This window comes from Cheilinus undulatus, linkage group 13 (genome assembly GCF_018320785.1).
Source record: "Cheilinus undulatus linkage group 13, ASM1832078v1, whole genome shotgun sequence".
NCBI lineage: Eukaryota > Metazoa > Chordata > Actinopteri > Labriformes > Labridae > Cheilinus > Cheilinus undulatus.
This window is the reverse complement of record NC_054877.1, coordinates 26,615,010-26,639,902: the sequence shown is the minus strand read 5'-3', so window position 1 is coordinate 26,639,902 and position 24,893 is coordinate 26,615,010. Positions and strand designations below refer to the sequence as shown.

Here is a 24,893-nt window from a genome sequence, read left to right as displayed (position 1 = left end):
TGATCTGATGCCGAGGAGAGATAGCAAAGATCGGAGCGGGGGGCAGGGAATGGAGCCTTTGCTGAGACAGGACAGCAAAGAAAGAGATAGACTATTAGATCAGCCGCCTGAGCTGTTACCAAGACAGGACAGCAAGGAAAGGGTGAGAAACGGTTTGGACTGTAGAATGATAGATCAGCCACCAGAGCTCTTACCCCGACAGGATAGCAAAGAGAGAGCCAGGAATGGTGTGGACTCAAAGCACGAAAGCAGAGACAAGCCCCCTGAGCTTTTACCCAGACAAGACAGCAAAGAAAGAGCCAGAGCAGGAGCAGAATATAGACACGATAGCAAAGACCAGCGTCCTGATTTGTTGCCCCGACAGGATAGCAAAGAGAGAGTAGAATATAGACATGAAGGTAGGATAGACCAGCCACCTGAGATCCTTCCCAGACAAGAAAACGGCAGAAGCAGCAACAGCAAAGAAAGAATCAGCTCTGAATCAAAGCATGATGGGAGAGATCGGAGCTGCCACAATGGAGGAGACGCCCCTCCTCCCCTACCAAGGCAGGACAGTAAAGATCTGAGCAGAACAGGACTGGAAGTGAGACGGGACAGCAAAGACAGGAGTCTGAATGGATCCGAACAGGATTCAAAGAGCACAAAGAGCCCGTCTGCGATGGAGTACAGGTGTGATGGCAAGGAGCGAGGATACAGATCCGATGGTACTCCGAGGCGAGACAACAGAGCAAATTACAGCGTGGACCAATCAAAAGCACAAGAGAGGAACGGCAGCACATCAGGGCAGCACTCATCCACAACCACACCTACTCACCACGGGAGGTCGTCTGGGAGCCCACCAATGACAGCGGGGACAGGAAATGGTTAGGATTAAGACCTCAAATTTTATGTCATACTCAGACATTTAGAAGAATTTGATACATTCTTAATTCTGATTTGATGAAACATCATACAAGAATTTTCCTGTCTTTTTTTAGATGTGAAAGCAGCACCCAAGTATGCCCGCTCACCTTCTATGACTGCAAACCCCTCCCCTATGGGAACTCCAAAAAGGAGAGCAGCAGAGTCGCAACACAGTCAGGTACAAAGAATGGCTTGATTTTTCTTGACTTACCTTATTTATCCTGTAAAAAGCCTTTAAAACATTGTTGTTTCCAGCAAGCTTCTTTATATAAGCAGCAAAAAGTAGCAGTTAATCAGGTTTCAGCTTCAATTACCATTTTTGCTTCACACCATCATGAAATCAAGATAATGGAGATTACAATGTTACATATCATGTTGCACTTGTATTTTTTTCCCATAAATTATCATTTTGTGATTATTCTATTTCTTCACTCATTCATTTCCATTTATTGCTTGTTTTTCAAGGTATTAAGAATTTAAAAGTTAAGAATGATCCACAGTGATCCAGTGAGTGACAGTGGTCCTAAGAGACACTAAGAGTGCTCCTCTTACTCTGCTGGCTTATTTAGAAATATGTGAAGACATCCTGGTATGTAAACCAGATTTTAAAAAGATTTATGATTTATAAAGGATGGCAGGTTTTTGGGTTACTGTCAATCAAAACTCACAAGTCTATTTTAGCACCATCATGATGTGGCAGAGCTGCCAAATTTGGGAATTTTGAACTCTCAAAAATACTAAAAATATGATGCTCTTAAAGCCCCTGTGAGGGCTTTTCATCTGGTTATGAAACAGTTTGGAATTGATGCCTCTGGATGAGGTACAAAGGAAAAAACATCAGCATAAGAATCCCTTCTCTCTATCTTTACGCATATTTAATGTCTGTTAACTGCTACTAGAAGAGGAAGAGATTAACAGCATGCTGAAGGGGTAGCCTTTTATTATAAAATTTCCCAAAGCAAAGAGTCCTAGTGAGAGAAATGTATGACTGTTAAAAGAAGGGAGGAGATGGTTTAAATCCCATTACATATGCAGCAAACTGATTAAAGGTACGATTTCATCCACAGGGGCAGGGCTGCCCACAGAATTGGCTGGGCCCCCTGAAAAGCCCAGAGAATGGGCCTTCCTCAGCTGGATATATTGATATCAGTGCATGAGTGTTGATGTGTAGAATTAGTGCAAGCATCCTGGCTAACAGTTAAAACCCTTTTCAACACTTTTTCAACTGCTTTTGCATTTTCTAACCAAATTTGGCTGTTCTTCACCCTAATCTTGCCACTGTGTTGCCACTTTTAACCAATTTTTATGTTTTTTTGCTCCTTTTTGTGACATGTAACCCATCTTTGCCGTTTTTTTACCTTTTATTGCCACTCTTTTGCTACTTTCCACCTACAGGGTGTTTTGCCAATTTACACAGTTTAAACTTTTTTTGACATGTATATCCCTTTTTTATATCTGGCTTTTCACCCATTTTTGTTGCTTTTCACTTATTTTTGCCTGTTTTTGCCCTTGTTTGACACTTCTTTTTGCCAATTTTTAGCCATTTGTGCTGTTTTTGGCTGTGTATGACACATTTTTACCTCTTTTCACAATTATGTACATATTTTCCATTAAAGTAGTCTCATTTTTTCTTTTTTCTTTTCTGGCATCCATGATATTTCTGCATATCATTGCCTAGCTGAATTCTAACATTTCTTTCCAAGTGGTTTAGTTCAGTGTGCCCATCCGCATTGTTAACTTTACCAATAAAAAGGTAATTTTGTTAAGAAAAGGGGTTTTCTATGAAGTCTTATGTTACTCATGTTGTAGCAAAATAATTTAGATCAAGTTAAGGGTACTTAAAATAGAGGAATTACTTTGAAGTCCATCTGTATTTATTTTTTGCATCATCTTTGTCCCTCAGATGTTTCAGATGCCATGGATCTGTGGAGACACCACTATGCTCGAACAGATCGAGAGGAAGCGCACCCTCTGCATGGAGATCCGCTCCAGACAGCACCCACATCTGCAGAGGTATTTGGAGCGGCCTCCTCCTCCTCCAGACAGGAGCGAGGACAGGCACCAGGAACGGAGTCAGTGCAAGCAAGAGAGCGCATCGGTCCTCCCGGGCTGGGGGAAAAACAGCGGGGCCAAAAAGATCCGTCCTCCCCCTTACCCCACACACAAAACTGTGTTTTGGGACACGGCCATCTAACCACACACTTACACCTCCCTCAGATACCCCCCTTCCTCTTTCTCTTTCCTCTGGGTTGTGCTGATGCTTCCCTGTAACAACAGGGGTGTCAGGACAGCAAGTAAGAGCACCAAGAAGATACTCGCTGATGTCAATGGACAATGGTGGTTACCATAGCAATATTTCTGCTCGTTCAGGTTGTCATGTTTTCTTATCATCACTGGTGATATTTGATATTTTTCTATTCCTGTGATTGGATTCTTGTAATATAATTAGTAGAATAGATATTTGATGAATAGATATTTTCTAAATGAGATGGGGATTAAAAAGCAGCTTAAATGATGTATAGTAGATGTAGATGCAATCTAATGTTTGTTTTTGTTATCTTTCTTTGGTTATTTTACATTGGAAAGCATAATCTATCAATACTTGTACTGTAGTAGCATAATTTTCTTATGCCTAACTCTTTTCTTCTTGTGCCGAATAGCACTGAAAATGAATGGACTATTCAGTTCTGTCTATATAAACTTAACATTTTCACTGTTGTATTGTAAGTCAAGGAGTTAACGTGCTTTAGATTCCAGCGCCCTCCATGCCTGGTCCAGTATGTTCTACAATGTACAACAGATGGTCCTAGAACAGAAACAGGAAACTTTGTGTGCTTCAGTTTGTATATTACAGTAAGAAGCTGTGTAGTCACAACGTCTAAGCCTTTTTCAAGCGGTTGAATCGTTAAATATGGAAGAAAAAACCTGTTGGCTGGCATGTTGTAGAGGAATGAGAAAGTGTGAAATGTTCCTGCTGTAATCTAAGATACACTATGAGGGTGGGATGGGGAGGTAGTAAATTAGAACATACATTATTAACAGTATAATTTCCAAAAACCAGCCAAAGCCTGTTAAAGCGAGATAGGGGTGTGGTTGCACTTTGGATGGTCGGTAACTTAAAAATGGGGTCGGTGGCAATAGCTGGCAAGTACCAGCGCCCTTACTTTGCCATGCACACTGCGAGCACCACAACACAGTGTAAATACTTGATGCCAACGACCAGCCCGTACAATCAACACCTGAGCTTTTAGAACATTTCTTAATTTAACTGCAGATTATAATAGCCATATGCACTTGCTTAAGAATTAACTTTCAAGATTATGCTTATATATATATTTTTGAAAATGTTAAAGTTAGCTGTGCCATGTAAGTTTTAATTTATTGGCGAGAGGGAAGTAACTGACTGCATGTGACATGCAGTCATCTATGATTGGTTGCTTCGGACAATATTCACATTTCAATTGGCTGGCAACCGTTTTAGAGATCAAAGGACCTATAACATGGCGACAGCTCTACCCGGTCGAGCAGACAGGGGTTGCACAAGAGCCTCCAAATCCTCGAGGCTTTGTAAAAAGAAAGAGAAATGCACTACACATCATATTCCATTACATTCAATCAGACGGATTACATACATGTCCTTCTCCCCCTGCTCTCTCCCTCTACCTCAACCTCCTACTTACATCGTCCAAATTGGTTCTCTTCAGCACATTCAAATGCAATGTTGACATTGCCAAAATAGTCCGGGTTGGACACGTGAGCTAACCCTCAGAGTGGAATGCAAGTGCAGTACCCCTTCTCTGCTGAGAATCAACACTACAGAGGTCCCTCTGTGTCATACCTGTGCGTGTGTGAGAGGGAGAGAGCCGTGTGTGTGTTTGTTCGTGTGTGCCAAGCTACACTGTATGCAAGTGGAATCTTTAAAAATGATTGTTTTATGACATTCACTTTGCCCTCTCTGTGATGATTGGAGGGCAAAGGTTGGAAATGTAATAATGATGATGTACAATCTTTTTGTGTGTATAAACGTGCACTGTGAAAAGGTAGAGAGAGCACCGCACTGTCAGAGTCCTCTGTCTTATTGCACTGAGTGTTCTCTTGTTTTTGCGTAAGAAAAAAAGAAAAAGAAAAAAAACTTGTTTGAAGAAAAAAAAGTACTGTATTCTGATTGTCACTTGGGTTCTGTTGAGAGAAATAAATAAATATGAACTTGAAACCCGCTATGGAAAATTGAGTCCTGTGGAAATTATTCAATTTTTCCTGTCTTGGGATTTCTGCAGGCAGGTAGGTATTTTCATACTCTTAAACACTGAATGTCTGGGACTCTTACAGGTTTTCAAATATTTTAATTTAGGATGCTGAGGCACAAAAAATAATGAAACAATCTCATGGGTAGAAAAAGAACATCATTAGAATAACAGAGAAAGAGATTAAAAATGAATGGCAAAACTATTTCCAAATATATTTTTCTGTTTTCTTACTGATAGACAGGTATAGTTTTGTGACTGTGAATGTTGGGTTCCTGCAATCTGCCTCACAAAAGTCACATGAGGTTACTGTAATGTGTCTTAACCTATGGGCTTAGGGAAGCCATCGAGATACGAAAATGGGCCCAACAGGGATGAAGGGGCTTATATGTTTCCCCACACCAGGAAAGCTTTCCTGAAGAAGCTGCCAGACAGCAGGCAGCAAGGTCATCGTGTCAGTAAAGACAGGACCTGCAAAAGTTGTGCTGATAAGACATATCACAATAACTTCACGTGACTCTTCTGAGGAAGACTGCAGTAGCCTAGCAGTCAAAACATGTCAAGATAACACAAAACTACACTTGTCTGTAATAAGAAAACAGAAAAAATAAAGTTTGTGAAGACCATATGAACTTATTTGGATAATTTCCAAAGAAAGTTAAGTTGCTTTACACCATTGTTTATATATTTATAGCTTTCAGTCATGTGACCACAGAGGCCTGTAGGGCAAAAGGAAGCTTAAAACTGCACCAGACATTTTTAATGCCCATTTCTTTAAAATTACACATATCACCTAACCACAGCTGAAAAAAGAGATTAATTTAATTTGCAATTTTTTGTAAATTTGCACATTGAAATACTACCAGGGACATGATTTCAATCACAGTTTCAGTGTTGTTTATTTACCATTTTGTCCAGATATGTTTACAGTACTGGATAATTTTTGCCCTAAAGCCACACCAGGATGAATTTATACAAAAGTACAGACAGTTAAGTGCATTTTCAGTGTCTTTGGTTCAATAATACTGTCATTTGGGAAGTGAGGGGCAAGCAATTCCTCATCAAAAAAAAAAAAGCTTAGCGTTAGTTCATGCAGGATATGGTAGTCATACATCCAGCCATGAACACCTAACAGCCAGCTGATCCAAATTATTGCCTCCAAGCTCACACAGCCAATCACAGCTCTTTTTTTTTTCAACACAGCGGTGTATCTAAATATGACGTACTTCTCACTAAACCCTGCTTGCATTAATGCTGAGTCACCACGTTGCTGCTGGCAAAGCTTAACCTCCTCCACCCCAGCCTCCTCCTTTATAGCATAAAGCTTGCTGCACCTTCATTCAGATTCATGCTACTATAGATTAATTGTTTTTGAACTAGTTTAACTTTATTCAAAAAGCATTGTCAGAAATGCATCTAAATGGGGGTTTCTAACCATGCACCCCCTGGAAAGTCAATGCATGCTGTTTGACTAACCCAGGGAGCATCTTTTAAGCAGAGCCTTCTCTGCCAGATAAATCTGTATATCCATTTTGCAATTAAAGGGTTAAATATGTGTTGAGAGTGCTCCTGAATGAAGTACAGGTGAGCACTGATTAGCTAACATTAGCTTGTTCACGTTAACAAGTAGGATCACTGTCAGCTGTTAGTCAGGGATCAAGCACTGTAATACTAGTTGGAAGAATCAAGTTAAAATCAAGTTAACGCAATATTTGATGTCAGGATACTGGTGCTTCTGTATTGTTCCCTAAAGGAACAACTTTCTTTTATTAAAGACCCTGTAAAGTGAAAATAAATCTGTATTTAGGTTTGTTGTATGACAGGTTACTGTCAGCGTGGATGCTGCTAAAGCACCAGTTTTATCAGAACTTGATGAAATTTCTTTGTTAAAAGAAGAACAAAGAACAGCAGTGAGTTGTTTTCTTTTCAAAAATGACAAAAATCGAGTACTTATATGTCTATATTCGCCATGTTTTGCGTTATTCCTCAGTACCTGCGCACGCGCAGTTTGATAGCGGCTACATACGTGTTTTGTTTCTCTGACTGGCCCGTAGAGATGTGACAGACATAATGTTCATCCAATCACACTCCAATCGCTTTCCCAGATGGATGTGTGAAACAAATCTATCTGGTGTGTCAGGTTAGATCTTAGTGTTTTCACATGTTTACAGCAACCATATTCCAACATATCTAGTGTGATAAGACAAATATTTTGGATGTTACTTTACAGGGTCTTTAAAAAAAATCAAAAAATAACACTAGTTAAAACACATAGGTGCCAAGACTGTAGAGCAGCAGGAAGACTCTTGCTCACCAGGAGGGTGGTTTTTACGTGAAAGCTATCAATTGCAAGTGTTTCTCATGAAACAGAAATTATATAAACACATCAGGGGTAACTGGGACAAGATCATCATTGTGAATGACTTAACTGGATTAAAAAAAACACTGTTACAATAAAAAAGTGGTAAGGTATTTTAAAGCCCTCGGAAACAGACATGGCACTGACTTGTCTTGCGTCTTTGTTGGTCGGCTGCCTTAATGGTGCTGGAGGATGGGGTAACAAACTGTTCATTATAACTCACAGTAGTCAGCCAAAAACTGTACATATTGGAAAAGTAGTGGCAGGAACCACGTGCACCCTGGCACTCTATGAAAGGGTGTGTCCGGAAACTGTGAAGGCAGCTACCAGAGGAAGTCAGAGACTGTCCACCACCTTCATCACCTGCTCCAGTGTGCTGGGGAGGAATGAGAAACTGGTGAATATTACATTTGTTGACAGAAAATATCGTGACATATGCAGTCTATTTCTCACACTCACCAGGAGGAATGAATACCCCGTCCAGAGACTCCTCCAGCCAGGCGGGCATTTTGGGATGGTGTGATCCTGGCTGTGAAAAGCCACTGCAGGTGACACCGTCTCACACACCACACAGCGGCTGATGTGGGAGCTAATCTCCTGGCCAAACAATGGCATCATGGGTATGGAAGCCGTGGTGGAGAGCCAATAGGATTTGTCATTGCGGCTGGAGTAATGGCAGGCTGCTTTGTTGCAGTAGGAGAAAGGCATGGTGGAGAAAACAGGGAGACAGGAACCAGCCTGGCCTATGGGGACAGGATAAAGATGGAAGAGTCAAGGACTGGAACATAAACTAGCCATGAAAAACTGATTAATTTATTCTGCTTTGTAGATGGTTACCCAGGTCTTGAGTGTGAGCCTTTTCTTGTCCCTCCAAGTACACCAGACTGTAGCCCCACCAAAGCTGACTGCTGCCTTCAGGGCAAACTGGACGCTCCACAGACTGACTATGAATCACCAAAAGGAAGCCTGATCTCCTGGCTGTCCAGTACCCTGGCTCACCTGGATCCCCAGGTGGACCCGAGGTACCTGGAGCATGGTTGGGTAGGCAGGTGGTAAAATAGTGATAAAAAAGTTTTAAAAAGCAAGGAGGATATCCAAGTTTTGTTCTTTTTCTTGGTGTTTTCCATATTGACTCAAAGCCTCTGTCATACAAAATCAACACCAGTCTGCAGAGACTCTTACAGCAGATGTGTCTCACTTTGATCATTCTGTTAAAGTCTATCATCTCAATAAGTAGGTACGATGATTGTGTCTGATTACTAACCTTGAGGTCCTGGAAACCCTTGCTGACCAGAATTTCCTGGCTCTCCGACTGGACCAGGAAGACCAGGACCACCGGGACTGCCAGGGAAGCCAACAGATCCCACTGGGCCCTTCTCTCCTTTGAAACACAGATAAACAAAGCAATATAAACACATACGTCCAGAAAAATGTACTGAATGAGTTAACACATTCACACGGGGTTGTATCTGAAAGCATCTGCTACTCACTTCATTGTACATTGAAAGGTAAATTGCCATTTTAAAGGGCTGCCTGAATTCTATGTCAGATTAAGTATGCAATAAATGGTTGACTCAGTGTAACCCATAATGCATGAGGATGGTAACTTTACAGGCTGTTCATTATATCATGCACTGCAGTGTAAAGGAAGAAGGCAAATAAGTGCAACCAGAGAAATTAACATTTGGTGCCAGTTTAACTTATCAAGCTGCTTCATCACTATTATGAAATCATGATTTATCATAATTAATCGCATTCTTAAAAAGCCCCTGCTCTTTAGGGTCTCATTTCCCTTTAAAAATCATCTCAGTGGACAAGTCAAACGTAATCTGCACCTTGTGTTATCAAACATGTACCCTTTAACAGTTCTCAAATATCCTTTTCAGTCCATGCCAAGTTATTTTTTACGAAGTTAAGTTCAAGTAAGTTGTAATTCCCAGAATTTCCCTAATTTCTTTCAAAATAATCTGCTTTTTTATCCAAACAGGAAGTCAGCTACCTTCAGTTTAAGACTTTACAAAAGAACAAAATGAAGCAAGAACAGTTTTTTAATCTGTGTTTATTTTGTCGACTAAAACTTTGACAAAAAAATAAAATTGTTGACTACCTTTTTTCCAAGAGAAAGATTAGACTAAGGCTATCCAAAAATAGATCTTTGATGATTACAACTGACAAAAAGTAAGTTTAGTGTTTGTCAAGATGGCTAAAATGTAATTTAGTTTTTGTCAGACTATCAAAATCCCTGATATTTCTCCACAGGGGGTAAATCTGTCAGAATACAATGCATCTGTAGCTATTCTGCCTCTCAGCTGTAGAGGGCAGGGAGGCAGATTTTGGCTGGGTATATAGAACACAATACCATGATTTGGTACCAGATTCAGGCAGTAGAATAAATGCTTGGACTAAAAGTGAAAACTAAAATGTGAGTGGTTTAAAATAATGAAAACTGACAAATTAAAGAAGGAAGTCAATATGTTAAAATGGGTAGCATCTGATACTGATTTCAGACCATCCAGCTATGATAAAGGGATTCAAACAATGGCTCAGCAAAGGAATCACAGCATAGTACACTAGGAAGGATGGGGAGTTGTTATGCTTTTAGAACATGCAAGAGAAATTTAAATTGGATAAACATGACTTCTTCAGGTATCTACAGCTAAGAGATTACTACAAGAAGGAAATTAAAAGAGACTGGTGTGAACAGTTTGATCATGCTAATACTATGACTACATTAGGGAATCAAAATAAGAATTATTTCCGCATTATATCAATTGCTCATTTTAAACAAACACTCGACTCATAGAGGGAGTCCTCTTGGAAAAATTTGATCATTTTTTTCATCACTCCAAAGTTAAAAGGCAAACGCTTCACTAAAATGTACTATACAGGAGAGATTGTGGAGCCATGGATGCTGATCTCTCACACATAGTTTGGAAATGCCATAAGATTCTGTTTTTTTGGAAAGCTGCACATAGAACCCTACAAGAAATAGTAGGATACAATATGCCAATGAGTTTCATGATACTCTATATGTGTAATTTTAACTCACACAAGGGAAGTGTACACATTAGGAACAGATATATGGTAAACATACTGTTAATATCTGCAAAAAATCTATTACGAGGAAGTAGGGTAGAGCAGACCCGCCTATCCAAGATCAATGGCTTGAGACAGTGAAAGAAATCTTAACAATAATAATTTTATACAGATGGAACAGATATACTACTGGAGGTCAAACTCCCAACAGTGCCTTCAATGTTGTTTTAATTGAATCTGTGTTAAATATATTTTTGATTTAATATAAAGCCAACATGCTCATCTGTGGGATCTATGAGTAAAATGTTGAAATAATCAATAAAAATTAAGGTTACAAAAAAAAAACTAAAATGTGAGGACTTTTTAAAACTTTAAAACTAAAAAGGCATTCAGCCTAAAGACTAAGACTGGGACTAAATTGAGAAATAGTTGTCAAAATTAAAACTGTTTTGAATGCAAAAAGTGGAACTTAATATGTGACAAAAATGATGATTAAGGGACACAGGTGGCCTCATGGTTAATGTGTGCATATGCCCCATGTATGCGGCAGTCTGGGTTCAAGTCCAGCTTGTGGCTACTTTCCCGCATGTCTCTCCCACACTCTCATCATTGTTTCCAACTCCATCCACTGTCCTCCTCTATAAATAAAGGTATAAAATGCCCTAAAAATATATGTGAAAAAAGAAAGGAGGATTAATGGTGATTAATAACAGAAATTCTGAGATGAATCACAATCAAAAATTTTAATCTTTAGACAGCCCTAATAAATATTAAAGGATATTCAATGGTGTAACCTTTCCCAAAAATGATGACTGGCATGTGATCTGCATGTGACAGCATTTCTTTTGGGCACACCTTTTCACTCCTGTTAATACACCCAGGGATTGCCAGTTCTTTTTGCGCATCCAAATCATCCACAGCACCCCCAGGGTCTTGTGGCAACCCCACTACCTGTCTGGATGTTAACCTAGGCCATGTTTACTCGCCACATCCACCCCTTACTCCACCCTAAAGGTGTGGACTTTGTTATTTTTTTCAGCAGATTATTTTCCCATGCCCCTGGTAAAATAAATATATTATAATATTAAAAATTCTGTTTTTCACATCTTTTATTTTTAAAGCACCTATAAGGAGTTTTTCAGCGGTTAAGAAAGAGACTGCAATATAACACACCAATGTAACCATCAAAAGTAAGCTAGACCATTTTATATATATTTGACAAGACTGATTATTTCTTCAAAAGATTTTCAAAGACTGAGACCATGACCTTAGTGTATGTTTCAAAGACATTTACAGCTACTGAATAAACATGTTATGTTCTGTACAATTTCGGTTATCTTTAAAATTCAAGCCATAATTTGGTAGTGATTTCCTGTCAGCATTAAGTTGTTGGTTTTAAGACATCAGTGATGTCACTTCCTGTATGTAGAGTGATGATAAGTAATTAGGGGCTCGGGGCAACGACACAAGCCACTATTGTTCTTCTGTTCGTTTCTTCTTTATTTATTCATCTTCTGGACAAAATTTTGGTAGGCTACTCCTCCTAGGGCTTTCTGAAACTCCCTGCAAATTATACATCAAACGTGTGGTTTGTTCCCAATCGGTGTGCTATGTCTTTTCTAAGAGATTTGCAAATTTTTAGCAAAGTTATTCGCAAAAACCTGTGAAAAAAGTCCCATCTGAAATGAATGGGGAGAGGGACGAAGAAACCACAAAAATAGGGTTTTGCCAACACCCCTACTGCTTCGCCATACTTTCACCTACAGAGATCATTCTAACTTTAAAACGCAGGTATTTTTGTCGTGTCTTCAGGAATGTCTTTGGTATGACGATGGGGTTTACGGTTTTCGGTAGGCGAGTCTTCAAACCTCCCGTGCATTGACTGAAAATGATTAAAAATCGCCCTGCTAGAGTAGGTGATGTCATCACCCTAGAGGCTGAGAGAGCCGACACATCAACTGAGACCTTTGTGAACAACTAGTGACTACAGCCACAAATCTAACACCACACACATAAAAAAAATATATCAAAACGGAGGAAATCTTGTCCTGCTACTGTCAAAACCAAGAACCAAAGCCATATCATGCATGGTTTTGGCGTGAGAGGATCAACTGTCCCAAGTACACTGACAACTCTCTCATCTGCTGCAATGGTATCAAATCTGATGAATCTGTCTTCAAAGTCAGAAAGATGCCCGTTTTTAGCTCACCACCCTGGCCTAATTTCTTGCACAATCAACACCAAAATAACATCACTGATAGTTCAAGGCCTGCAGATGCTCACGCCAAAATCCTTTTGATGATACCATTTATGGTTTTCGCACACGGAGAGAAGAAAGAGACTGTGTTCACAAGCAAAATCACTCAGAACTACTTTCTGCTGTCTCAGGTATAACTGATCTGTGATCAGTGATGCGTAACCGTGCAGGCATCAATTACCATGGCAACAGCAGCTCTGGTGCTTTGATGATGTCATCGTTGATTAACACACATACAGCCCTCAGTGAGCTCTGATCACGCACACACATGGAGCTGTTCCAATAAAGCAGCCCATTTAAACAATGCTTTAACAGGATGGAGGTAAAGTCTTTGACGACGTTAGTCGCCAAAGACAACCACACATATTTTCCATATGAAGTAAATGGGAGAGACTGTGCGTTTGTGTGTGTGTTGGCATGCTAAGCACACCTGTGTGCGTGTGTGTGTGTTGGCGCGCAAAGCGCGTATGTGTGTGTGTATGTCTTGTCCTGTCTTTGGCAACATCAATCAAAATTAGAACCCACACCCCTTTCTGAATAAAAGTTTTTAATGTGTTCAAATGGAGCTGTTCCAATAAAGCAGCCTATTTAAACAACGCTTTAACAGGTTGGAGGGACAGGATGGAGGTGGTGTCTCATACACATACTGTTCTGCCCCCACAGTAGTGTTAATGGCATTTTCCCATGTTTACAATGTAATTACGCCATTTTGTGGTAGTCAAGAGCATTGTTTTCCGCTCTCACATGTTTTTACCTGCACTTCCTGTCTAAACTGGAAGTAACATTATTTCGGTTATTCTGTGGTCCGTGAGCACTCAGTTGAGCTTGGATTCTTTCCTTTCTGCATGCTAAAGCAATGTCTTTTTACAGTCAAGAATGAAACATAGATTGAAGTAAACACCATGAAGGTCATCTTCTTGTTGTGAAGTTCTTTGAAGACCGTTTAGCTGGTGGGATAGCTAGCGCTGGAAGCTAGTGAGACCTACACACATACAGTCCCACATAAAGTCTTTGGCAACGTCAGTTGTCAAAGACAGCCACACATACATCCCATATGAAGTGAATGGGAAAGACTGTGCGTTTGTGTGTGCGTTGGCATGCTAAGCACACATGTGTGTCTGTGTGTTGGCCCGCGTAGTCCGCATGCGTGTGTGTGTGTGTGTGTAAGTGTGGTGTCTTGTTTTTGGCAAAGTCAATCAAAATTAGAACCCACAGTCCTTTCTCAATAAAAGTTTTTAATGTCTTCAAATGGAGCTGGAAATGATGAAATTCATCTCTTCTGCACCTGCTCTCATCAAGACTTTGACAGGAACTGCATGTCTGTATAAAATTCAGTTAAAGGACTCTTTTCTTTTTGAGTATCCATTAGCAAAAGTTACATGCATGTGTGAATCTGCACAAACTTCTCAGCCTCATGTTCCAGTAATTGCTATTAAACTATGACCAGGCCACGTGAGTAAGAGAGACAGACACACTGTTTCATTAGATTGATTTCATTGTTTCTTTGTATCACAGCCACATCCATTTGCAGTCATAATGTTACCTCAGCTCATAGGGAGAGCCAACACCACCAGGTATATCAAGAAGACAGCTGAAGCTCAGGTGCCAGGTGATCAGCATCAGCTAATCAGGCCACACATGAATAAAACACATGAATGAAGTCTCCTGTCATGTACAGTGTTTCTCAACCATTTTACCATGTCATTGTCCAGCTACATGCTGCTTCAGCCTCAACTTGGATATGACCTTGTAATGACAAGTTGGGCTAATGTCATAAACGACCTTGCGATGAAACCAGCACCGCCTCCCAAGCCCCTCTTGCGATTTCCGTTTGAGGAAATTGTCTAGTGTCTAATAGTGTTGTTTTGTGTAAATTGTGCCAATGATCTCAGTATGTAGTCCTCTACAGAGAAATCCCCTGGTAGGAAAAGATCCAAGAAGGAGATCTTGCACAAAACAGAGGATAGGATTTGCTTGCCTTTGCGTCCTGGAGCACCTGGAGGACCAGCATAGCCAGGAGATCCCACTGATCCTGGTCCACCAGGCTGTCCTGGTGGTCCAGGGGGAGCCTCTTCTGGGGGTCTGTGAATAGAATCCCCGGGAGGACCTTTGGCACCTTGAAGAAGCAAATCAAAAAATCTATCAAAAAAGAAAAAAAAATAAAATTTTACATGTTTTGGCTGCAGCATCACTTACCTCGGTCACCATGTGGGCCTCTGGCTCCCTTGGGACCAAAAGACCCATGGTCACCTCTCTGTCCTTTAGGTCCAGGAGAGCCACTAGGACCATCAGGGCCTATATTACCTGTAAGACAAAAGTGCATCAAGTCATCATCTGTACTACACATGCTGACAACAGCAGAAGCAGTGTCCTGTACCTTTAGGCCCTCTACGTCCTTGGTATTCGTGAGATCCAGGGGGTCCTTGGGGTCCCCTACTCCCCTTCCGTCCTTGTATCCCAGGGAGACCAATTGGACCTGGGTCTCCTTTAATAGATATGCTGCTGCCTTGGCGGCCTGGTTCCCCAGGGGGGCCTGACACACCAGCAGATAACCCCAGTTGTGGACAGAAAGATGGAAAAGCAGAGATGCCCTCAGTTAAACATGAAAGTGACAGCCCCTAAATTTGGTCTCAGAAAGATCAAACAAAACGAGCCTAAACCTGGCACCACAAATACACATACCTGTGGGCCCTGGCGGTCCCTCATATCCTGCATCTCCAGGGGGTCCTGGTGTTGGTGTACGGCATTCTATGCCAGGGGAACCAGGTTCTCCTGGACCCCCTGGATGACCTGGGGAGAGAAATACAGATAAGTACAAAACCTTACCTCTGACTTGAGAGCTCCTGTAAAGAGTTAACAAAACAGACTTAAATTCACATTGATCTGAGCGCCAAAAGAAAACAAGACCAATATTCAAGACAAAAGAAGCATGTCATGGATCTCTGAAGTTCATCACTTATTTTACAACACTCACTGTCTGCTATATGCATGATTTATGAATTTGTCTTCTTTGTCTATACATAGACATAAACGCTGGATTTTTCTGATTCACAAAGTTATTTTAGGTCTTCTTCCTCTGTATCCTCAGACATATATCAAACAGAGGAGTACAGAAACTCTTCAGCCCTTCAGCCTGTTGTAAAGGTAAGAAGTGAGCTGGGAAAACAGCGTTTGGTTTGCTGCGGCTTTTACTCAGAAAAATTGAATGAACTGGTCTAACTAGATGCTTTACTGGGGATGTTAAAGGCAGATATGTTTATCTGTAGATGTTCTTTAGTAGTGTAAAATATTACCCATTTGACAAAAGAAGAGTGTAAAGTGGTAAAATGATACAAAATTAAAAACCTCCATACAATCTTTGTGACCACAACAGGCTTCTATATTGAAATGAACCCCTTTGTAAATAGATTTTTGTTTACTGAAGTTAGGTACCTACATTAAACACCCTCTTTACTTTGTTTCTGATTGTATTTGTTTTAGTAATTTCTCCTTTTTTACCTCCAACATTCTCAAACTTATGCAGTGATTGAATCATTTATAACAAAGGATATGATACCTGTGGTGCCAGGTGGGCCAATCTGGCCTTTCGGTCCGGGATAAGTGGCTCCTGGAGGTCCTTGGAAACCCTTGAGACCTTTGATACCTGGATAACCATCTGGACCAGGAGGACCAATGACGCCAATTCCTTGAAAAGAGATGAGTACATTTAAGAGTGGGACATAAAGTATTGACTAAATAAATTAAGCTATTTGTTTTTCTATTTTACTTTATTGACACAATAAGAGTTGCAATGCTCCGCTGAAACCTACGTGACATTTTTGTTCCATGCAAAATATGTCTGTTTAACACACGCAGAGAGCAGATTGTTTTTAAACAAACAAACATATTTAAAGACACCCAAAGAAATGAATGCTTAATTAAAATGTTATTAATGCTGGACATTTTTTTTCTTCTCACCACTTGCTCCTTTCATTCCCTTTGGTCCTCTAAGCCCATTCAGTCCATCCAAACCTGGTTGCCCAGGAGGCCCTGGCATAAAAATCACATACATCATTACATTAGAATAATCTAGCTGTGCTTATACTGTCCTTAATTATTTCTATACTTATTATGATGTCTGTAGCCTGAGTATCCAAATGTTGGAAAAAGAAGTAATATGTTAGTACCTGGAGGACCGTATGAGCCAGGTGGGCCTGGTGGTCCCAGTCCTCCAGTATCACCTTGAAAACCTGGAATGCCTGGATTACCTCGTGGGCCACGTGGCCCAGGGTCACCTGCAGAGATAAATGAAAAACAAACCTATATATATGTAATAACCCTAATTTATTGTCTTGGAATGAAACTAAATCAATGTGTGGAATATAAATCAGCGCCAAGTCATTAAATTGGACTATATCTTTAATAATAATAGTAATATAACAACTGTTTGACTATTTAGGATTCCTCCTGAATCTGACTGTAAACTAGCATCACCACATTGATATGTACACATCAGAAGCATTTACCCTTTAAAAAATTTAAGGGATATCCCAGTGGATCATTTGAGCATCCATACTGGCAAATATTAACCTTGCAAAGCAGATACATTTGCCAGGCTCCATCTCTGTCATCAGGCAATTCCATCTGAAAAGCTCCAATCTATAACGTTTGAGCCAAACTGAACACTGTTGTCCAATCAGCGTCATTTGAGGAGAATGAGTGGTAGCTGTGGAAAAGGGTTTAATTGTACGCAAAGTAATTTGCAATGGCTGCCTCCAGTGTGGGTTTAGCTCAAACATAGCTTTAGTATAGCGTCAGTTTTACCCAAACTAGACCATTTTTCTGTATGAAATAAAGAATAAAAAAAGCTAAAAGCTAAAAGCTTTTAATGATGGGAAAGGTGTTTTCACTGTTCTGCTTGCTTCAGCATGAGTTTGTAAGAGTTACAGGGAAAAAGGGTTAGTTCAACTGTGAGTGGTTGTATACAATGGCTGCCAATGGAGTGATTAGCTTGGACATAGCCACAGCTGCAGTTTTGTCAGAACTGGACAACATTTCTTTATTAAAACAAGAGCAACACTTAAAGCTTGTCATGATGGAAAGGTTTGTTTTCACTCTTTTCCTGTTCTGCTTCAGCATGGGTTTGGGATTTTTAAAGGTGGGTTTGCTGGTATATCCAATGGCTGTTACCGCAGTAGCCATTCAATCGGATGTAGCTATAAGAAAGCGGCAGTTTAATCGGAACTGGATCACATTTCTTTTTTCTTTCTTTTTTCCGCATCTCCCGACTAGCCTTGGCATCAGTTTCATTCGCATACGCATTCCATTGTGTCTTGTTGCTCTGATTGGCTTGTCATGAATGTGACAGACAGAACATTCCTCCAATCACCTTCCCAGTATTTTTTGAAAATTCCTGCCCTTCCGGAATGCTTTCTATTGGAGCTTTCCCAGATGAATGTGAAATATATTCATGCAATGGCTATATGAAACAATCAATCTGGCATGATCTGGCAAATAGTGACCCTGTGAAAAAACAAAGGTTTACTGGCAAATAATATTGCATACACTGTGTCAGCAGCAAATGTGTATGTTAGCCTGCGTCAGTTTACTGTAGCAATGATGGCATACAGGATGCTGATTCAGAGAAAAGGTTTTTTTGGGCAGAGGACCCAAGTGGTCCTGTTTGACCAACTTTGATTTGTTTTCATGGTCGAACATGAAAGACAATGTGAGCAGTTTGGGAACTGCACCACCTCAGACTGAAATCAGCATCATGCAGTTTGAAAGATGTGATCAAATGACATTTCAACAAGAGGGATGAATCAAGTTGCAAAGCTCACTTGAAAAAAAAGGAATGGAAAAAACACTGGTGATGAAATCATGATCATCAGATTTTCACAGCTGGTGCATATCTACAATGTTGCCACAGCTTTGCACTGTACAGTAGTTCACTGTTTTACATATTTACAAGAAATCACCTGGTTGTCCTTGCCCTCCTGCATCCCCTGGGGGTCCTGGGGGTCCTGGTGTTCCTGAGATTCCTGGACGTCCAGGGTCACCTGGATCTCCTGGACTCCCTCTAAAAGCTTAAAAGGTGAGCAAACAGCTTAATGGTTAATTTTGTGAATATCAAATATTTTCGATGATGGGTCAGCTTACTCTTTGTACATATGTGCTTATGCTTCAATTGACAAACCTCCTTAAAAAAAAAATACAATTGTATAGTCTTCTTCCATATTTAAAACTATACCTATGTAGGTCCTCTCTGATGTGGCTTTACTCACCACTGGGTCCATCATTCCCAGGCATTCCTTTGGGTCCAGGTGGACCAGGTATTCCATAGGAGGGCCCTGTTTCACCTGGAACAGGGAACAGTTTGGGACAGGTTTAAATCAGATTCAGCGAGGCTAAAAGACACATCACAGACTGATACATTTTTGATTTGTTAAACTGGATTTATATTCTGTCTGTCTCTCTTTCAACTCACCCTTGGCCCCTGGGTATCCTGGTGACCCTGTGCTACCTGGACGTCCACTTGGGCCTGGATCACCCTTAAAGAGACATTAACATGTTAAAACTCTTGTCATGGAAAAAAACACTTACTCATTTTGTATACAAGTTGACCGATTTATTCAGTTATGGTCAAAGTGGGTTTTATATGTATATCAATCAACGCAGCAATTTCTGAAATTGACAAATAAACAGATGCTATACTGCCATAAGGTTTGCTCCCACAATAATGTGTAGGTCTGTAAGAACTGTTGGATGCATTAATGTATAGTATTTGTGTGACTATATGTAAATCCCTTGTCAGGTCATTGAGCCTATGCTTTAAACAAAAAAACTTTGTGAAGTCATATATGAAGTCAAAACGTGGCTTCATCATATACCAGATCTCCGCTGTGTCCAGGGTATCCCCTTGGACCAGGGAAACCTTTGACCCCAGGGGGTCCAGGAGTTCCTTGTCTTCCTCCCCTTCCTGGAGCCCCAGTGCTACCTTTTGGCCCTAAAGAACCATACCATCCATCTGGACCTGAGTCACCTGGCTCTCCCTTAAGACCCTTGTAACCTGTAAACAACAAAACCAACATTAAGATCAAGTCTTTTGTGTTTGTTTTAAAATCCCTAGCATTTATTTGTGTTGACATGACTAACAACAAAAAAGACATCTTGGTTTAGAATAAGCAGGGAACTGGTTGGTGACAGGTCCTTTACCTTGAGGTCCATGTGATCCTCGTTGTCCCCTTCTTCCTGGGGGTCCCACTGGGCCTTTTGTCACATTCACAATCATATCTGGTCCAGGATTTCCTGGTGGACCATGCAAACCTGTACAGAGCACAAAGTCCAGATGTAGAGGTGCCATGTATGACTAATTCATAGAGTAAACTGAAAGTTCACCTTAATAACCTAAAAATAAGATAAAGCAAGCTAATTCCCTGCACTGTGGTATGAAGCTCTGACTACTTTGCCCAAATTTGAACAAGAATGATTATCACAGCTTCAGGGTATGAGATATCTTTGATTTTCTTCCAAGCTTTGATCATTTTTTGCTTGTTGGCTGACTGTTTACAATTGTTCATAAAACCAACATCCCGCAGGCACAAGCAGTGTGTGCATCAAAGTTTACCTTTGTAACCAGGGGGTCCAGGATATCCAGGGGGACCTGGGCGTCCATCAAAGCCTTTTTCTCCCTGTACACCTCTTGGTCCTGGAGGTCCAGGACGACCGGGTAAACCTCTACTGCCAGGCCTGCCAGAGTACCCTATTTCACCTTTGTGATGGAAATGAAAAGGTCTCTTAAACCAGGGCAGTCTCAAACAGAAATAAGATGTAAAGAACAGTTGATAATACACAGATATATAGAAAACTGGTATCATTCTATAAAGCTGGTACTGGTGGGAAATGTAGTGATAGGATGTCTGGATCACTATAAAGTTGTGTGTGTTAAGTTCTGTCTATTTAGTTGATAAAAACATAAAGAATGAGAATCAAATAGGCTGTGCTGTTTAACACTTATCAAATTAACATATAAAAACCTCATATAAAGAATTATAATATTTGATACAGAAAATACTTTATAGCTCTTTATGTTGTTCACCTTTCAGTCCTGGCGGACCATCTATTCCAGAATCTCCCAACAGGCCAGTGGGGCCTCTAGGTCCAGCTGGACCTGGCAGACCTGGAGGACCAGGGAAACCTTGTGGTCCCCTCTGTCCACGGCCTGGTGGACCTGTTTCTCCTTTATAACCCTTCTGACCAGGGCGGCCTGTTGCAAGTGAGATAAAGAAATTAAAGATATGGTTGATGGTGCTTCTACATCACAATGGACACGAATGCAGTCTCTGATTCATTTTGATTTTTTTTCTGTATGCTCACCTGTTGTGCCGCCTGACCCAGGGTTTCCTGGAGATCCTGGAGGGCCTTGAACTCCCTCCACATCGCACTCGGTGCAGGTTGGGCCTGGGGGACCAGGAGCGCCACGGTCACCATTGGCTCCTTGCTCTCCTTTGTAGCCTGGGCGTCCAGGTTGTCCTTGTGCACCTGTAATGCCAAGGCATCAATCGTCAACCAATTCCAAAGTACAGAAAATAATGGGGAGTAGACTGTGATGCATGCGTCATCAACTAAGTTGTTTGTCTATGTTCACCTCAACAAAAATAAAACTTACCAGGAGAGCCTGGATTTCCAGGAGGGCCACTGAATCCCACTGCCCCATTTGCACCAGGGCGGCCAGGAGGACCTGGCTCTCCTGGCCTGGCAGAGAAGACATCTCCTGGTGCACCCTTCCTACCAGGAGATCCTGGTAATCCAGGAGGGCCTGGAAGACCATCCAGGCTAATTCCACTTGGACCTGGGTTACCTGGATCTCCATTTGGACCTGGAGGACCTTTAAAAAACAAGAGAGAGCAGTAAGCATACAAACAATCCTCAGATCTCTGTATATCCTTCTGTATAGATACTGCTTTATGGCACATAAAAAAACTTTTAAAACGCTTTCATTATTTGAACAGACAGTAGAGACACTACCTGGAAGTCCAACCCCTCCAATTCCCCCGTCTTCTCCTTTCATTCCCTTATAGCCTCGTAATCCTTGGACTCCAGGGGTACCATCTATTCCAGGAACACCAGGAAACCCTGCAAGGGATCAATCAAAAAATTTTAAGTTCTGAAAATGTCGTTTGCTAATAATTCTGCCATCAACCCAAAAGCTAATGGCTTAAGAAAGCATTTCAATAGTAATAACTAGAGGCATAGTCTGTGTTAATTTAAACCAGTGTTAATTTTGGCAGCTATTTTTAATTGTAGTCTTAGTTTAGTCTTTAAATGAAATGTCTTTTAGTTTTAGTCACATTAGTCATTTCTACCCTTTTTAGCTTTAGTCTACTTTTAGTCGACAACAACTCAAAACATTTTAGTCTAGTTTTAGTCCATAAAAAAATCCTCACATTTTAGTCTTTACTTTTAGCCCAAGCATTTATATTCTTGCCTAAATCTGGTACCAAATCATGGTAGTGTGCTCTATGCACCCTGCCAAACCTAGGTTCCTGCTTTCTACAGCTGAGAGGCATTTTAGCTATAGCTGCATTGTTTTTTGATAGATTTACCCACAGTGGAGAAATATCACTGATTTTGAATGTCTGACAAAAACTACATTACATTTAAGTCTAGTTTTAGTCATCTTGACAAAAACTAAACTTAGTTTTTGTCAGTTTTAGTCATCACAGATCTATTTTTGTTAGTCTTAGTCTCGTTTTAGTCATGGAAAAAAAAGGCTGTTGATGAACATTTTTAGTCATAGTTTTAGTTGACCAAATTAACACTGATTTGAACAGATTAAACACACAGAAGTATCTTCTACTTCTTAAAATAGTTATAAGTTTGTAAGATGTACCATAATCATTTGTAAAACTTACCTGGTTCACCTTGTTCTCCTTTACGACCAGGTAACCCAATCCCAATTTCACAGCATGGCTCACTTTCACCTGTTGACCCATTTAAAACATTACATCCTGCTTTATGTAGGAGGAAGTGTTTTCAAACTGTTACAGAGTCTCTGATTTCAACCAAGTCTCTGACCTGGTGGGCCTGGTGGTCCACGAACTCCATCCCGGCCAGCATCTCCTTTATCTCCTTTCGGTCCAGGAAGCCCCTTAGGGCCTTGAAAACCAGGACCTGCAGGGCCAGGAGATCCTGGGTACCCCTTAGGTCCAGGAACACCAGGTTCCCCTTTTCGTCCAGGCAGTCCTACATATCCAGAACCCTACAAAAATGTTACCAGATAAAACAGATTGTGGACCGATACTGAGCATTTTCACAAGCATATTTACAATGAAAGACTAATTGTACAGTCTGTTAGATGTAAGCACTCACTGGTGGTCCGGGGTCTCCTGTAGGACCATGTGGGCCAACACGTCCTGGCTGACCTTTAGCTCCAGGAGGACCAAGATATCCAGGTAATCCTCTGTCACCTTTAGCACCTTTCAATAAAACAAAAAGTTAAATTGATTAAACCAGTTCAAACAGCAGAGGGCACTATCTGCTTTTAGTGATTTTAACTTCTTGTTTTTGACACTGTAACACATAAGGAATTCAAAATAAAAGTATTACTTTATAGGATACTGAACTACTTTAACAGAAGATGAAATAAGGGAATATTTTGCTTTAAAAAAAATGAAATAAAATAATATTTCTCCATAAACTTACTCCAGTCATGTCTCTACAAAATTCAAAAATTTGTAGAAATTTGGTCAATAATATGTAGACTTTTTGAACCTAAATTTCTATATAAACTAGAAAAAAATGCTTTTCCTTGCAGAAAAAGTGTGGGAATGTTATGAGCTGGAATAGAGTGGAAAACACGGCAGTAACTAGCTGAAAAAAAACAACCAAAAAACGCTGAAAATGGCATGAAAGGTAAAACTTTGATAGTTCAATGGGGGCATTTTTGGAAAAGCTGTTTTAAACAGCTGAAAAGAAGAATGAACAAAATAGAAAGTAGGCATAGCAGAAACAAAGAAAAAAACATAGAAGAATAAACAGTAGCAGAAAAAGAAGCAGAAACAGTACTAAAAGGAGGATAAATATGGAGTGCGTGTTTTCAAATGAAAAAAAAAAGTTTTATATGCCAAAGTTACAAGACAAATTTGATAGTGTCATGGACGTTCAGAGGCTAAAGCATAACATAATGGAGAGGAGAGCAATGGTTGGGAGGAAAGAAGAGGATGAGATTGAGTCTAACTAGATGATGAATGTGGCAATGACAAAGCAGAGTAGGAGGAAGATGTGGGAAAAGACCTGCCTTTTCATTGCTATGTTTTATTCATGTTTTGGAACTGCCCCTCCTGTAACGCTGTCGCTGAACTAGGTGTTTCAAGGTCAAATAGAAGCTTGAAAAAGCTCACCTTCCTCTGCAGCTCACTTCCTGTGTTAAGCTGAGGACTGTTCTATAACAAGACTAGGTAAAAACCTAGTATATGGCTGACCACAACTGTCTGGGATGCCTGTTGAAATGCCTGACTGGCAGAGTGATTTTGTCATTATTGTTATTTTTAGTTAGCCAAATTTATTGTAGCTACTTAAATATAGAGCTACATGCTGTCCTCTCTCTCTCTCTTCATCTCTTCTCTGTGTACATATGAAACACTACAGAGGCGTGTGTCCTACTTCACTGATGGAGACAGACACTGTGTCACTGGAGATTAAATGTTTTTTTGCCAGGTATAAGTCTTTAATGGTATTACGTTTATACTAACAATAAAACACTAACTGAACTGTTTATTCTTAAACAAAGGAAAAACTGCCCCAGTTTCATGAACATTTCTAATTCTCACTCAGACAGGTGTGTAGGGGTCTTCATATGTGTAAAATTAGGCAGAATTTTTACTTTTTTCATCTGAAATCTCCCAGACCTTTAAGTTAGTCATTTATCTGTTAAAGATTCTTATCCATCTGTCTCTGTTTCTCACTGCCTCAATAAACCTTATTTGAAGTTTCAGTGTTCCTATCGTCTTTTATATCCGTTAATGATCAATAAACATCATATTTATCATATTGCTTGCAAATAAAGATGTGCTAAATGTTGAAGTAGTGTACTCTTAACGAATGCAGAGATTTT

The 24,893-nt window shown here is 40.3% G+C and overlaps 2 protein-coding genes across 2 annotated transcripts in view; one reads left to right on the top strand and one right to left on the bottom strand.

The window, feature by feature from the left end:
* The first annotated feature begins 17 nt into the window (after positions 1-17).
* Positions 18-4,990, top strand: LOC121520511 (pre-mRNA-splicing factor CWC22-like). Its single transcript, XM_041803990.1, has 3 exons — positions 18-863; positions 978-1,081; positions 2,807-4,990. Exons 1-3 carry the CDS (start codon positions 50-52, stop codon positions 3,095-3,097), a joined length of 1,209 nt encoding a protein of 402 aa, XP_041659924.1. The 5' UTR covers positions 18-49; the 3' UTR covers positions 3,098-4,990.
* A 1,472-nt stretch (positions 4,991-6,462) lies between these two features.
* LOC121520204 (collagen alpha-4(IV) chain-like) overlaps positions 6,463-24,893 on the bottom strand; it is a 33,782-nt gene continuing 15,351 nt past the window's right edge. The window contains exons 24-47 of the mRNA XM_041803576.1: positions 23,150-23,256; positions 22,856-23,039; positions 22,693-22,761; positions 21,806-21,913; positions 21,447-21,665; positions 21,155-21,319; positions 20,877-21,044; positions 20,406-20,549; positions 19,994-20,104; positions 19,669-19,847; positions 19,266-19,329; positions 19,063-19,137; positions 18,757-18,864; positions 16,966-17,073; positions 16,757-16,828; positions 16,356-16,484; positions 15,482-15,589; positions 15,177-15,332; positions 14,996-15,103; positions 14,778-14,915; positions 8,771-8,887; positions 8,344-8,532; positions 7,966-8,249; positions 6,463-7,882 (exon numbers count right to left, since the gene is read on the bottom strand). Of these exons, the coding sequence (XP_041659510.1) occupies positions 7,622-7,882; positions 7,966-8,249; positions 8,344-8,532; positions 8,771-8,887; positions 14,778-14,915; positions 14,996-15,103; positions 15,177-15,332; positions 15,482-15,589; positions 16,356-16,484; positions 16,757-16,828; positions 16,966-17,073; positions 18,757-18,864; positions 19,063-19,137; positions 19,266-19,329; positions 19,669-19,847; positions 19,994-20,104; positions 20,406-20,549; positions 20,877-21,044; positions 21,155-21,319; positions 21,447-21,665; positions 21,806-21,913; positions 22,693-22,761; positions 22,856-23,039; positions 23,150-23,256 (3,371 nt within the window). The 3' untranslated portion in view covers positions 6,463-7,621. The remainder of the gene's footprint in view (positions 7,883-7,965; positions 8,250-8,343; positions 8,533-8,770; positions 8,888-14,777; positions 14,916-14,995; positions 15,104-15,176; positions 15,333-15,481; positions 15,590-16,355; positions 16,485-16,756; positions 16,829-16,965; positions 17,074-18,756; positions 18,865-19,062; positions 19,138-19,265; positions 19,330-19,668; positions 19,848-19,993; positions 20,105-20,405; positions 20,550-20,876; positions 21,045-21,154; positions 21,320-21,446; positions 21,666-21,805; positions 21,914-22,692; positions 22,762-22,855; positions 23,040-23,149; positions 23,257-24,893) is intronic.

Bases quoted from the DNA above. Each gene is read 5' to 3' on its own strand.
- LOC121520511 (XM_041803990.1), top strand. From the start codon at position 50: ATGGAGCCTTTGCTGAGACAGGACAGCAAAGAAAGAGATAGACTATTA. The intron at 864-977 runs GTTAGGATTAAG...GTCTTTTTTTAG, and splicing joins GACAGCGGGGACAGGAAATG to ATGTGAAAGCAGCACCCAAG. The intron at 1,082-2,806 runs GTACAAAGAATG...TTTGTCCCTCAG, and splicing joins CAGAGTCGCAACACAGTCAG to ATGTTTCAGATGCCATGGAT.